Source organism: Scomber scombrus, chromosome 16, assembly GCF_963691925.1.
Source record: "Scomber scombrus chromosome 16, fScoSco1.1, whole genome shotgun sequence".
In the NCBI taxonomy this organism is placed as follows: Eukaryota; Metazoa; Chordata; class Actinopteri; order Scombriformes; family Scombridae; genus Scomber; species Scomber scombrus.
In genome coordinates this window covers 8,803,525-8,818,585 of record NC_084985.1, presented here as the reverse complement: position 1 = coordinate 8,818,585, position 15,061 = coordinate 8,803,525, and the positions used below count along the sequence as shown (strand labels likewise).

The 15,061-nt window shown below is 41.0% G+C and overlaps 1 protein-coding gene across 1 annotated transcript; it reads left to right on the top strand.

Moving 5' to 3' along the window:
• The first annotated feature begins 4,948 nt into the window (after positions 1-4,948).
• prdm1b (PR domain containing 1b, with ZNF domain) lies at positions 4,949-14,823 on the top strand. The gene is made up of 6 exons (XM_062435950.1): positions 4,949-5,182; positions 8,712-8,831; positions 10,256-10,496; positions 12,258-13,189; positions 13,347-13,475; positions 14,008-14,823. Exons 1-6 carry the CDS (start codon positions 5,012-5,014, stop codon positions 14,575-14,577), a joined length of 2,163 nt encoding a protein of 720 aa, XP_062291934.1. The 5' UTR covers positions 4,949-5,011; the 3' UTR covers positions 14,578-14,823.
• The last annotated feature ends 238 nt before the right edge of the window (positions 14,824-15,061 follow it).

Here is a 15,061-nt window from a genome sequence, read left to right as displayed (position 1 = left end):
GTGTGAGGGAGCTACATAACATCCAGTTGTCAATTCTATCATAGAGGATGGCAAAAAGTTAAAATATTGAACTTTTGATGGCAATGTTGTGTACGGTTACAGTTACTGGAATTCCCCTCTGGTCTTACATGATTTTACTGTCATGTTTTTGTCCAGTGAATTATATCCGGTCTTCCATCTACCGTCTGCCTAAAGCCATGTGAACCTATCATTAGTCTTGTGATGACTCATAGAAACTAAAGTGAAAGCAAATCCAGTCTCAAACTCCTTGTTCTCTTCTAGTCATATATCAAATATAGACAACTCCAGTACCTAAGAGTCACTGTAACATTCCTACATTGCACAAACTTTAAAGGCATCCCAGTTATACATTAAGCTCTGGGTCATTTGTTTTCATTGCTGAGGCATCTGGTTATATTACACATGCATCTTTCACATGTGCCACACCTTTTCACACCCTCATTACTTCATCAGCACCTAACTCTCAAGTATGGTGCTGTTTCTTAAGTTAGGTGCTGATGTAACTGTGGGCTTGTTTCATTTACATTTTCCCATAATATAATCAATATGTTCAAAAGTAATGTTGAACATATCAACTAAAGTTTATCGGGAATATTTATTCAGCTCTTGTTATATTTATTGGTCAGCTGTTCATTTTTAACTCAACAGTTCTATTGTGGACATAAGCACCCTTAGAGCTTGATGTAAGTCATTTTTTGTGGCTATTTCAGGCTGCTTTGTGGGAACTTACATTCACACAAACAACAAAGCAAAACAACTTTTTTTTTGTATGACTTGTGTACCACTATAAATTAAAATTGTAGCTATAATGTAAATCAGAATCGATGTCCAACAAGCTTTAAAAAGTATACCATCTTCTTAAAGTTTGGTTGACAGAATTACACCATTTCCATGAGCTGTTGAACCTCACACAGTTTTATTTATCTGATTAAACAAAAGAAGAAATAGAGACTCCCCTAACTCATTATTGGGTTTGAGCACAAACGTTTACCTTGGAAATAGTAGTTTGACAAAAAATCTTCAACCTCATTGCTTTTTCGGAGCTTTCATTCCCAAATAATGATCATCAGATAGGGTTTGCAAGCTTCAGAAAAAGTGGACCTCTTCTTTTTATGTCAAACTTTTTGTTTTTTTACTCAAGACAACAAGGTGCTTAGAGACCAATGTGAAAAAAAAGAAATGTAACTAAAGAAGGAATTGAGAACATTGATGTGTTTCGGTAAATTAATTGTGTGTGTATGTAATAGGGGGGAAAGCCATTTGTAATCCAAATCCTACAATTATTGCTAAAAAAATAAAAAATTCCTAATTTCCAAATTATTTTTTGGTTGATATTGATCTTGTACGATGTTTTAAAACTTCAGAATCAATTTTATACACAATTAGGAAAAGGTAGAGTTGAGCACCAACTTTTAATGAGTTAGGGTTCATGTGTACTGGTGCTTGGGGTGGTGCAACTTGGTGGGATCAGTGGTTATTGATGGGTAAAGAATAGGATTATTTACTTTATGCTCTTAATTGCCCTGTTTGTTTTCTTGCTGCAAGGGGAACAGATGTACATCTACAGTACATCTCAAAATGACCATTACTTCAATGTTAATGATATGATATAATTTATATTGGTTTGTATAGGTTCACTGTACTTTAATTAGCAGTATGTTGGTTAGCCTTCACCATTTAAACAAAACATGATAAATGAAATGCAAAGTTATTTTTTATAGAATGTAAATGCAACGTGCATTTATAGTCACAGAAAGTTTGATTTGCTTCAGTTAGATCCTTCATCATTTGCTCTTGTTAGATGGCCCAATTAACCTGTAACTGACTTGTTTAACCATAAATGCATTCAAACTGTCACAACATATATATTTTTTTAATTTAATTTAATTTAATTTATTTTTAACCTGCAGCCAATTAAACTCACTTGTAGAATTGTGTAGAGCAGGTGTTTGCTTTCTCTGTACTGTTACTACAGTAGTGTGGATTCAAGCACAGAGTTTTGCATGGCAACAGGTGCTCATGAAGACCAGGCTCTTACGTAGCACACGGATACAACCAGTTTGGTGTTTATGTCTCAGGTCACATAACTTTGTCTGATTTTCCCCATCTCAGACAGCTTCAATATAGCTGACCTCAGGTTGTTCCTCCACTTATCCTTTTAGTCTTGTCTGTTGCCGTTATCTCACTCCCTCTTTGTGCTAAGGCCCAGTAACCCCCATGAGTGAGGTTTCCCTCCCTGGAAAAGTGTGTCTAGACCATCTGATATCCCTGATGTGATGTGTGTGCAGGAGTGAGATGAGTTGGTTAGCCTGTCATCCTGGAGTGCTGGGACTTTAGCCTTTGAGCCTTGAGCCTGAGCCCAGACTGTCTGCAAATTAGAGAAATTAGCCCAGCCAGGCGCGGGGCAGTGAAAGAGCCTAAATCCCAACCTACCTCCCTCTCCCCTCCACCGCAAACACACACACACACACACACACACACACACACACACACACACACACACACACACACACACACACACACACACACACACACACAAACACACAAACACACACACACACACACACTCCTTCTACCACCACCCTTAACCCCCACGCCACACTGGGCACTAAAGCTCCACTCTTGGAATAGCAGTCTTGCCATATGGCAGCCAATTTACTATTTCAGCAGCCAAGTTAAGAAAGAGAGGGGATGAGGAGGAGGGGTGAATGACTAACACAAATAATATTATTATGATGTTTAAAATAAATATATTGATTTTTGTTTTAGCAGGTAAAAAATTGAAGAAGTACATTTTTTTTCTCCAGAATGTGAAAATATATATGTTATTATTTGCATGTTGTGAAATTATTTGTCATCTGTTTACCCTGGACACTCCTTTAAACTCCCAAATTTATAGTATATTTAAGTATATTTGAAATTATATTATAGGTATATTACACAATTTAATTTAAAAACCAATAACAAAACAGGAGTGCATCTCAAAAAGGAAATCAAGTAGACTTTCTGGGAACAAGGAATTTAGGGAAATAAGTCCAGCACTGTCCCTGTGATTTTGACATTTGCAACATTTAGTCTTCGGATTACGCAACATTTGGTAAATGTGGGTGAAGATGAAGGCTGTCAGTTACAGTAATAAAATAAAAAGGAGAAACTAGTAATTCCTGAACAGTTGACACCAAAGAAAGATATTATGCTTGAAATGCAATACATCTTCCAGTAAGTGAAAACCTCCAGAAAAAATCCAACACATTTTGCATGTAGTAAATTCACATCTAAAATAAGGATTTCAGGCTTTATACATGTGCTTTTTTTGCACAGTCAGTCTCTTCAAAACCTAGAAAAGCCACATTCTCTTTTTTCAACCTCCATATGTTGTGTGAACTCCTCTCTCCTTTCCGGGCTATTTTTAAGCAAACCGCCAGGTGAGGTAATCCAGCGCTCAATGTGAGAGAAACTAGACTGTTCATGTGTGTGCGCGTGTGTGTGTCTGAAAGTAAATGGGACATTCAGAAGACAGGTGTCTAAGTCTCTTTCCTGTGCGCTGGGTTGACCTGCCCTACATCTGCACGTTGGAATAAGATCACTGCATGTGTTGTGTGAGAGTGTTTTACAACCATAACATATTCTACAAAATTAATTTAAATCAAAATGTTTCTTCTGAAATGTTGGATTTTGTATGTGTGTGTGTGTGTGTGTGTGTGTAGCAGGGGTCTTAGGGGTCTTAGTTAAAGATGTTCTACAGGGAGATGTAGGTCAAGGAGATACAGTGGCAGCAGATTGCTCATTAAGTGCCAAACCAAGCAAAAGTCTATGAGTGTGTTTTCCAGTGGCAACAGGCCAGCCATCTGCTCTTCCTTTATTCATTCATTAACATGTCTTCTTTGTGTGCGCGTGGATGTGTGTGTGTGTGTATATGTGTAAGCATTCATAACAACAGCCAATTGCTGGCCAAGTGTACAACGTCACTGATGTTGTTGTCCAAAGCCAACAGTTGTGTGTCAGATGGCTCAGTCACATGACCATGGTGGCTTGTGATTGGCCAGGCCAGTTAGCTAAAAAAGCTTGGCGCACAATCCCGGCTCATGAGTTCTGGTGACAGCGACAGAGCGGCCACAGCAAGAGCGGATACCCAAAGGATCTAACTAAGAGGAATCCCTAAAGAAACATTGAGAAAAGGGAAACTTAAAACGGAGAAGGCTGATTTAAAAAAAAAAAAAAGGCCATCAAGGGATGACATAGCCAAAGAAATGAGGATCCTACAGCTGAATGAATGTGTAAAAGTAAGTAAAATCTTGTTTCTTTTCTGTTAACAAGATCATAAAAAAATGGATGGATTTGAAAGATGGATACATGACACAGAAAGAGTGGACAAGGAATGCTGACCTATTGACCTCTTAAGAAACTGATGGTTAAACTGAATGGCGAGGGCTGGGATGTTGGCCAAGAATAGTGTCAATGAACTTTGGTTCTTCATGAATGGAACCAGCTGACTGAATAATGAATGACTGCCAGGAGGCGTTTAAAAATAATAACAAATAGTGAGCATAAGAATAGTCATAATGCATTTTTAGGGCACACAGTTATAGATTGAGTTGACTTTAGATACTGAGATTACTTGTATTTAGCATTGACTTAACTTACTGTTGGGATGTTTTACTTAAAGTTGGTTTGCGATGCTGTCAGTCTATTGCCACTTCAGAGGATGCTTTCTTGTTTTACTGTGTGTTTTCTTTCCTTCAAAACATATTCGAAATAAATAATTTCGTATAGAAACTGATTGATGTGGCACTAAAATCTTACTCTTGCCTCCTACTTTCCTTTTTTTTTTTAGATCTTGAGCTTTAACCACCGTACCTAAGTCAAGGGACCTGCCCAATCAAACCAAAGTACATCTATACCAAAGCAACCTAAACCAAACGGAAGCAAACCAAACTAAGACACTAAAAGCCTGAGTTCATCACCTACAGTATATTCTATATTGTAAAAAATGAAGCTGGATAGCACACCAGGAGACATGAGCGGGTGGAGGGAATTGGACTTCGCTCTCAACTGCACCTACATTGTGCCAGACCAGGTGTCAGACCCCAGCTTCAGCCTGCCCAAAGCTATGACCTCCATCCCACGCAACCTCACTTTCGAATACGGCACAGACAATGAGGTAAGAGCAGTTTTAATTCGGATTGTTTACCCATTGAGGAATGTAGCGCATCAACCTTGAAACGCCTTCTTAAAAATACAAATAAAAAGAATGTAGAGGGCAACCAAATAAGCCACTTTTGCTACAGAACATAATAGAACATATTGTAATCCAACTCACTACCATAACTTTAATACAGCAGTTTCTATTTCTAATGTTGTTTGAGACCAGTCAGTTATGTCAGATTGAAGCTTTAGTAATCAAAATATTAATACTTTGTTACATAACATTCTGTTGGGCCATCTGCATTGGGTTACTTGGAACAAAAGATGTGCTGACTAATGAGTATTTCATGCATATAGCAGAGTGCACTCTCTCTCTCTCTGTGTGTGTGTGTGTGTGTGTGTGTGTGTGTGTGTGTGTGTGTGTGTGTGTGTGTGTGTGTGTGTGTGTGTGTGTGTGAGAGGGACAGAGAGAGAGAAAGATAATGTGAGACAGTGGACACAGGGCCACTCGCAGCTTGAGGTCAGGGTCCTTTTTGTGTTGTCTATCCACCTTAAATTCCATTATGTCATTTCTGCCATTTATAGCTTGTTTGAGTTTCTGTTTTACTCAAACAATAACACATGAAGCACTCACAGGCAGACACACACAGAGTACAATGTCAGGGCTTGGCTTGGCTTCCACCAGGTGATCTGATTGCGTCAAGATGTTCCTTCCCTCTTGTTTTTCTTCCTCCGTATCTGTCCTCTTTACCTCCCACACCCTGTCCCACTCAGGTGAGTCAGGAGGAGCATATGCCATTTCCATGCATTGTCACAGTGAGTCAGCTGACTGCTTGGCTCCCAGTGCAATAAAATCAGGAATCTGTCTAGACACGTCACCTATACAATAAAGCGCTGCAATCATGTCTCAGAGCAGAGTTTTAAATGAACTAAAAAGAGAATCATCATCTTAAGAGGAAGAGAAAACAATGTCACACTCACTACTTTTGTAGTTGCTCTCAACACTTAGATGCATGCGGTTGCCTTCGCTGTCTCTCCTTCCTCTTTCTTTCCTGACCCAAGCAACACTTTCTGCTGTTGTTCCGCTTCGCTAACTCGCATACTCTCATCTCTTCCTGCTCTCTCTGCCACCTTCACTGCTGCAGGATAAGAAAAGCATGCAAAGTAAGGTGATAAAATCACATTAGGGGCTAATTTCAATTCCCCACCTCTAACACATCTTACAAATACTTCACACATTCACACATGCTGCAGCCAAACTTGATTTTACAGTTTGCCTTTGCTCCCAGGCACCCGTGCTTAACGATCAATTATGACATCAATCTGATATGAAATGAGACAAGCACTAGCACCCACTCACATGTCTCCAGGTAATCTGCTTTATTTAAACTGGCTCCTGTCCAGAGGAGTTTCCCTTCCTAAATGATGTTGCTAACTGGGAGATGAGTTTTCTGTGATGGTTATAAAACAGCCGCTCCTTTGTGTGAATTTGTAAGTAAGTCATAGTTATCAGGAAGGTTCTTGAGCAGGTGAGTGCTTGTTTCAGTCTGATAGATGAATCAATAGACAATACAATACTTAGTCAGCACGTGTTTGTTTAAGAGGAGGAAAGTTGGAAGTTGTTTCTCTATTGTTGTTCCTTGTAGCCCCTTCACACCTTTGCTAAACCTCTCTGTCTTCTCATTTTTATTCCGAAGTGTGCCACGAAAGGCAGAGAAGGGTGGAGGGGGCACGTGGCAGATGGGGCGTTAGCAACGGGTGCCAGTGGGGGGAGAATGAGGCAGTGGGTTTCGGGAGAGGGAGAAGCTGGTGAGGGGAGGATATGGGGGGGGGGGGGGGGGGGGTATTTAGGTTAAAACCAGATGATTAACTTTCGTTGAGGACAGGCAGCCAGCCAGGCAACCGGCCAGGCATCAGGCTTCAACCTGGCAGGCGCACAAGCTATTTCGAGTTCAGAAAAAAAACCGAAGGATTGGGGGAGGGGGGGAGAGAAGGAGGCCGTTCAGGAGTGTCATAGCGTGGGTCCACTTAAGAACGCCCATCCTCCTTTCTTCCGTTCCTCAACACCCTTCACTCCCTCCCTCCTCCCCCTTCCTCCCAACGTGGCTAAACTGAGCGGTTAAGCAGCGGCGGCCCAGCGTTTCGTTAGTCACGCAACGCCAACGAAGCACAATGTCCCTGTCACACTGGTTCATCGCATCCAGGAATCACCTCACTCGCCTTGACGGCCGCTCAACACACATGCACAGACACTCCTGCTGCCCTCAGTGACCTGTTGTTCTTCTAATTAACTACTTATGCATAATTTACAAAAGCCAATGCCACTCCTCATAGTGTGATAAATGAACACAAAGTTCAGGTTTATCATCATGTTTTTGTTTTTTAAAAGTTGACCTTTTTTTTTACAGGAGGCTGTGATAATCCTTTTGAGGGTCATTTTGAATGGTAATTCCTCAATAGCAGGAAGAGAGAGTGTGTGTTTATGTATGGGGGGTGGGGAATGGGGGCGTGTGGGGTATTAAGAATTATACACAAAGCTCCTCAAGACATTGAGGCTGTGTGTGCCGCAGATGCTGCTGCCTGATGGCGTGTGCGTGTGTTTGGGTGTGTTTTGAGGAGGGTTGACCCCAAGCCTGTCCTCAAAGTATGAATCATTAAAGCTGTTTTGTACAATAAGGAACCTGATATATTGTATACGTCCTTCCTAAAGATGTATTATTTTTACCATGTTCTTATTCAACTCACTAAAAGAAGATCCCTCAAAAGGTCAAAAATGACTCAATAACCTGCAAAACAGGATACATTTTGTTCTTAACACACATCCCTAGGCAACAAAGTACTCGCTCATGGTCTAAAATCCTACACACAAACGTTTGTGCAAGTTTTGAAATTTCTATAATGGGAAAAAAACATTATAGACAAACATTGACTCACATCCACATGTACAGGTGGAAATTTTGTACTTAGGGATTTTAGGCTTTGAAACGTGTCTTACCAGTGAGCACAATCTGTGTCATCACATAACTAGCTGCATGTGCTTTTGTCTTTGTGGTTTTAGAAACAAAAGTTTTGGTCTCCAATAACATTAAGTGAGACACAATACAGGTACGCCTCAGCAACACATGAAGTTCACAAGGCAAACAACAGGTGACACTGTGTCCTCTCGTGCTCTCAGGTGTTTATGAGGACAGCAGATCAGAGATCAGTGGAGTAGGTCAGAGAAAGTGTAATTCTCCTCATTGGTTTAACTCATTAACGTAGAAAGTGGGTCACCTTGTTGGTTTTCACGTGGCTCTAGAGCTGTCTGGGTCAACATGACAAAGCCACCGCAACTGCAACACAGGCCAAAAGCCTGTTGGACAAAGCAAAACACAAGTATTACACCATATAATATGTATAGATATATACATATCACTCTTGTGACTGGAAGTTGACTTTTTATCTTTTATATGATGGATCTGATTGTCACATTACTTTTTAATATCCTGTGTGAAATTAGCGATTTGTATACTATATACTAATGATGTCTTTTATCTGTTTTTCAGGTGACAGGTGTGTTCAGCAAAGAATACATTCCCCAGGGGACACGCTTTGGCCCCCTGCAGGGAGACATCTACACCAAAGACAACGTTCCCAAGCAGGCCAACAGAAAATACTTTTGGAGGGTAAGGATGGTCCACCTACATGTGCATGTATCTCAACAAATGTATATAGACATACTCTATGCAGTGTGATACTGGTTTAACAGGGGAAAGTCTCAAATCTAGATGAAAGAAAACTACATAAATAATTTGGATTTGGAGTGATTGAGGACAAATATCTTCCTCTGTTGTTTATAAAAAAGACGACATCGCTTGGATACAGAAGTTTCACATGAAGTCCATGTCCGCACGACAATAAGGAAACAAAAATACTTTCACACAGATAAAACACTGTTGAGGGCAGTGTTAAGGGCTTTTGCAAAAATTTTTAGAGGAAGTTGTGAATGCTGAGTGCACGTAACAGGATTCACTCTCACGCAGTCATCAGAGCTTTACCGGCACTCAGGACAAATGCAACGTGTGTCACAAACACGAAGGAAGGGACCATTGTTTAATATACACACATAGTCACACACCCAGACACCCACATCATCCCCCTTTTAGTCTTCATTCCCATGTTTGTTTTCTCATATCCAGACATAGCTTGTGTCACTCAGGAATTTTTTATTTTCTAGTTAATCAATTCCCATAAGGACTTTTTTTTGTTGCCATCCTACGCATTTTCCTTCCGGCTTTATTTCCTGTAAACCTGCAATAGTGAAAGTGTGACGTTTCCCGGGAGCTATTATGTTATCAACCTTATGACAGGTGCAGCATGAGGGTGGACGTGCTGCCAAAAGCATGCATTGCGTGTGTGCATTTGGCTGCCTGCCAACACCTGTCTGTCAAGCAGCCACCACCAGTAGCATTTTTCTTATATCTGTTTTTTTTTCCTAAGCTGAAGCATACATTTTTCCTGAAAAAGTATAAAGTATACCACTGACATGTATTCCATAAATTATATAATAAGGCAGAAACAATAATAAAACACAGAGGAGAGAAAGAGAGACAGAGAAAGGAGAGGGAAAGAGAGACAGCAAATGCAGTGAGTGGCTGGACCACGCCTCCACTTCTCCACGCCTCCATGCCTCAAATACAGTGTACTCAGACACAAACACACAGAAGAGCGTCACACTCAGGACACACATAGCATAGAGTTGCAGTGAGCAGACCAAAGGAGCAAAACATACGGTAGCTTTTAACTGAAGAGGATACAGGATATTTAACTGTACATGGCAGAGGTGATTATTCAGACTTTTTTCTCTATAATCTTGATTAATTTAAAACTTTATACAAATATTAGTTTGAGGATTTTATAATAATAAATGCAGATGTGGTCATGGCAACAGGTGGTCAAATAATGTAAGGGTTAAAGTATATTAATCATTTACTATGTCAAATAATAAATCATTCAAATATATAGAGTGCCTTTACAAGTCAATGTGTGTCTTCAGGTTCAGTTTCTGTAAAAGTGTCTTCATCCCAATTTCTCTCTCTTTCTGGTGCAGATTTACAGCGGCGGGCAGCTTCAAAACTTCATTGATGGCTATGACGTCCACAGGAGCAACTGGATGCGATACGTCAACCCAGCACGCTCTTTGGCCGAACAGAACCTGGTGGCATGCCAAAACGGCCCGGACATCTACTTTTACACCATCCGACCAGTGGAGCCCAAACAGGAGCTGCTGGTGTGGTACAGCCAGGAGTTTGCACAGAGACTCTGCAGTCAGCAGGATGACATCAAACAAAGTAAGTACAGTTCAAAGCAGATTTTTCTACTTTTTCTATTAAAATGCAACGGTTAATAAATATACTGAGCAGGAAAGAACAGAGCTTATATGTTAGACTATAAAGGTGATGAAAGATGTTGTATTTTGGCTCTGTTCTGTGCATAGAACTTAACTTACAATCATATTGGCTGTTCAGATTAAACCAAACCATCCAGGATATTTGGTGAACTTGATTGCACCGTGACCCTGTATTGCTGAGAAATGAGTATAGTGGGAAGGAATGAAAGACAGCTGACTATCACCTGCTTTTACGTAGAGGAAACGTGATGATGTTATTTTGTTTTACAAGATCTGATAAAATGACAGATTTAGACCTGTGGCAGTGACTAAACACATAGCTCAAAGTCTATGTCAGGCGATGATAGTGATTATCAGCTAAATTCTTTTGCTTCAAAGTTGATAAAGACACATTATTCCCTTCAAGTGAATACCACCACCTATTATCTTTTACCAGACACAACATAGATGGTTTGATCCTAGTTCATCCTGTCTGTCTTAAGATCCCAAACTACTAGCTCATACGTAGAGGAAAGAAATCTCAGAGGATAGCGAAATCGAAGGGGAGTAAAAGCTGGTCAAAGTACCTTTGTGAGTCATTTGTTTTCAGCTATTAGTGGAACAGCAAGTCATATCCTCATGATCCTGTATGATTCTCTGCTGCCACAAAGTCTGATGATTCATACAACTGGATACACCAGATGCGTCGCCATTCAATTTGATGACTAATGCTTAGGTAGTATCATTACATAGTTTTTATCAATTTACTGTTAAGGATCTTAAAAGCGTTCAACTTCCTTTTGGAGAAAGTCCATGTTTTCTCATCGTTCATCTTCTGGGATTTGTTTTCTAATATTTTGTGATGTAAATCAGCAACTAGTTCCCATGTATTGGTTGTTAAAGCAACAATTGAAACACCAACTCTACCAACAGTCTGTTCTTTTAAATGCCTTATTGTATAATTGTAACATATTTTAGACAAAAAAAACTATGATGTGCATGGTTCAGGTCAGGTACAAGCTGATTTTCATATAAAGCAGAAGGAGAAAGAAAGCCAGTGACTGCCTTTAAGACAAAATTAAGATAGGTAAAATACTTGTTTTAATTTAATTTAATAATAATAATTTAAATTTTAAGTACATATCATTTGTATTAAATAGGCTAAAACATGCAGAAACACTTGTACATCCTTTCAAATGATTCTGTAATTCACGTAATGAACACTTGCAATAGGTGACGCACAGTAATGGTGTCAAAACCAACCAGCTGAACGTTTTCTCAAAAAGAGAAATAGAAGGGAAAAAAGGAAGAGATGTTTCACATTTTCTTGTGGCCAGTGTACGGTAAGACAGCTACTCAGAAAAGGTTTCACAAACAAAACTCAGAATCTTGCTGTACGACTGCACACATATGACATGACACATGGACTCCCACACACTTCGGCGCCAACCGTCTCTCCCACACCAAAATCACTACTGCGAATGACAAACAGAAATCTACACCACTGGGTCTGAGTGTCTGAGTCAAAACTGAAACTACTATCATTTACCATAAGAGGGAGTGAGCCTTCTGTGGGTGGATGTGTATTCACGAGACTTGAAATGAAACCGATTTTACAATGAACATTTGTACAAATATAAAGATTTTGTAAAAGTCAATCTTAAAAAACACCAGTGATCTGTGTAAATACCATACTAATAATAATTATTTTTCTTTCTAACAGAATACATGAGTGCTGATGAAGACCATGAGCCAGAGTACACCAAACAACACCTACCTCAGCAGACCTGGTTCAAGGAAAGAACAAAGGAAGAAGTGAAAGAAGAGAGAGATGATGAAGGAGATGAGAAGATCGATGTGGAAATGTTGGAGAGAGACACTCCTCCTGACACACCTGACGACCAAATCATGGACTTCAGCAAAAAAGTTGAAAAGGAGGAGAAGAGCGACAGGGATCCAGAGGATCGGGGGGTCATTCCCTCTCCTCAGTTTGAGCACAGAGAACCAAGTCTGAGATTGAATCACCCGTACGTATCAGAGCACCACCCTGCACTCCAATCTGGCCACCGAAATGTCCCCCTTCACCTCCACGGCCTCTACGGCCACAGGGAGGGGCTGGTGTCATCTTATCCCCTATACCCTCAGTCCAGACCCCTCCAGCCCACATACCCACTCATTCCTCCATACGGCCCACACTATTCTCGCCTCCTCCTCCCCTCCTACTCCCCTCCTTTTCCTGGGATGCTGCCTTCAAGAGGATCCCTCAGGTACAGCAACTACCTTGGCACAGATGGAATCCCGTACCCCCCAATCGGCCCACCTAATCTACTTCCAGTGTCCCTCCCTTACCCTCCATCGCCACAGGGAGGTCTGAAAGAACTAACACCGAATGTGTCACCACCACGAGGCGCCCCAGCCACCCCAGAGCTTTCCCCTCTCCCCAAGCCAAGCGGCCAACACCAGTCCCCTGAGCAGTCTCCCTCTGGCTGCGAGGAGGCAATGAACCTAACCCTGGCTACAACCAAAAGCAACCCAGCGCCACGAAACGGCCCTGGCCACAAATCCCTGCCCTACCCACTGAAGAAGCAGAATGGAAAGATCAAATATGAATGTAACATCTGTGCAAAGACTTTCGGGCAGCTGTCAAACCTCAAGGTAATTCAGTTCCTCTGTGTTTCTTTTTTTGTTAAACCATACCTGCATATGAAATTCATCTTGATGCATTCCAGTAAACAACCAAAAATCCTACTCATCATTTTCCATTTGATACCGGTGCTCATTACATTTCTTTGTATCATCTGTTTAATTTTAGGTCCATCTCCGAGTGCACAGTGGTGAGAGACCGTTCCAGTGTAACTTATGTAAGAAGAGTTTCACTCAGCTGGCTCACCTCCAGAAACATCACCTGGTCCACACTGGGGAGAAACCCCATGAATGTCAGGTATGTTGTAAATGATAGCTTATGTGTGTTTTCTTCTCTCGTTTCAAGCTACTTACAGTCTCTTAACTGCCCTTGCGATGACATAGATGGAAAGTCAAGAATGCAAGTGAAACACACTGTATTCACAATAAACGTAAATGTTCTCTGAGTTAAATACCTTTCAAGTAATGTCTGTTGGATTTTCAATGAGCCACCACCCACTGTGTCATGTAATAGCATCTTCACGCTTTTGTTTGCTAGTGTGACAATTCGGGTGTGTGCATCGAGAGTGTTATTGGATAGAACTGGTTTAACAAAGAGCAAAACATTGTTTTTCTGGTTTAATGAGGAGTACATCAAAGAAAAGGAATAACATAGTCAACCCTGATACCATGTTAATAATAACAATTATATGACTTCATATTGTATTGCTAAGATTTTCCTGGATAATGCCGAAAGCAATACTGCCACTTCTCTTAAGGCGTTTTACGTAATGATCAGTCATGTGAATGTTGCTCACAAAAGCCTTGACCTTTCATTTCTTACTTTCCAGGTGTGTCACAAGCGCTTCAGCAGCACCAGCAACTTAAAAACACACCTGCGACTACACTCTGGGGAAAAACCTTACCAGTGCAAGCTGTGCAGCACAAAGTTCACCCAGTACATCCACCTCAAACTGCACCGCCGCCTCCACAGCAGCCGCGACCGCCCATACCGCTGCCAGCTCTGCGCCCAGGCCTTCTTCCACCGATTTTCCCTTCGTATCCACCAGCGCAGCTGTTGCCTGGCTAACGCTCCAGTCAGCGTACACATAAAAGAAATGGTGGAGCGGTTTGATGCCAGCCAAGAGGCCGACACACTCACAGAGACGGCATCAGCACCACAGGTGGAGGAGGCTGTTGAGCGATGGCTGGCTCGTACGTTGGAAGGCGAAGGGAAGGAGGACCAGAGGGAGGCCAACATACTGCTGAAAGCTCTGACGATGGCTATTAACGCACCAGCACTGCCTTTGGCCCAATCAGCTGTACCTGCTTCGCACCACAGCCCCCCGCTAGCCTATCAGGAAAGGGCCAGCGTTGTCCATCTCCACAAACGGCCAACAGTGAAGACAGAAGGACAGTGAGAGGGGGTTGAAAGAACACTTATAGGGATAGGAAGAAATACAAAGATGGACATACAGCATACCATCAATCAAGAAAACAGATATCGCCAAATAAAACTCTCTATTTTGTCCAAGGACACAACAGGGAATATGAACATTCCCAATCCAATGAGCGCAGCACCAAAAGAAGAGCATTCCAAAGACTGGGCTAGGGTATTCAGTGATTGTACTTCCTCCCAAAACTCAGTGTAAAAAAAATGAAAAGTGGGTGGATGTTGTTAAGCTGTGAAGTATTTAAAACTCTTTTCACTCAGGTAGACAAGTATTTGCTTTTTTGTGCGTTAACTTATTACTTTTTGAAAAAATCCTAGTTGTCATATTTATTTAGTTGTATGATTGTTTTTTTTTTTCCTGTTAGTGTTTTTTTTTCTTCCTGTTTGTTGACATTTCCAAGGAGATATGATCTTTGAGGAAAACCATGAATGGTCTCAACAGTAACTTGTCA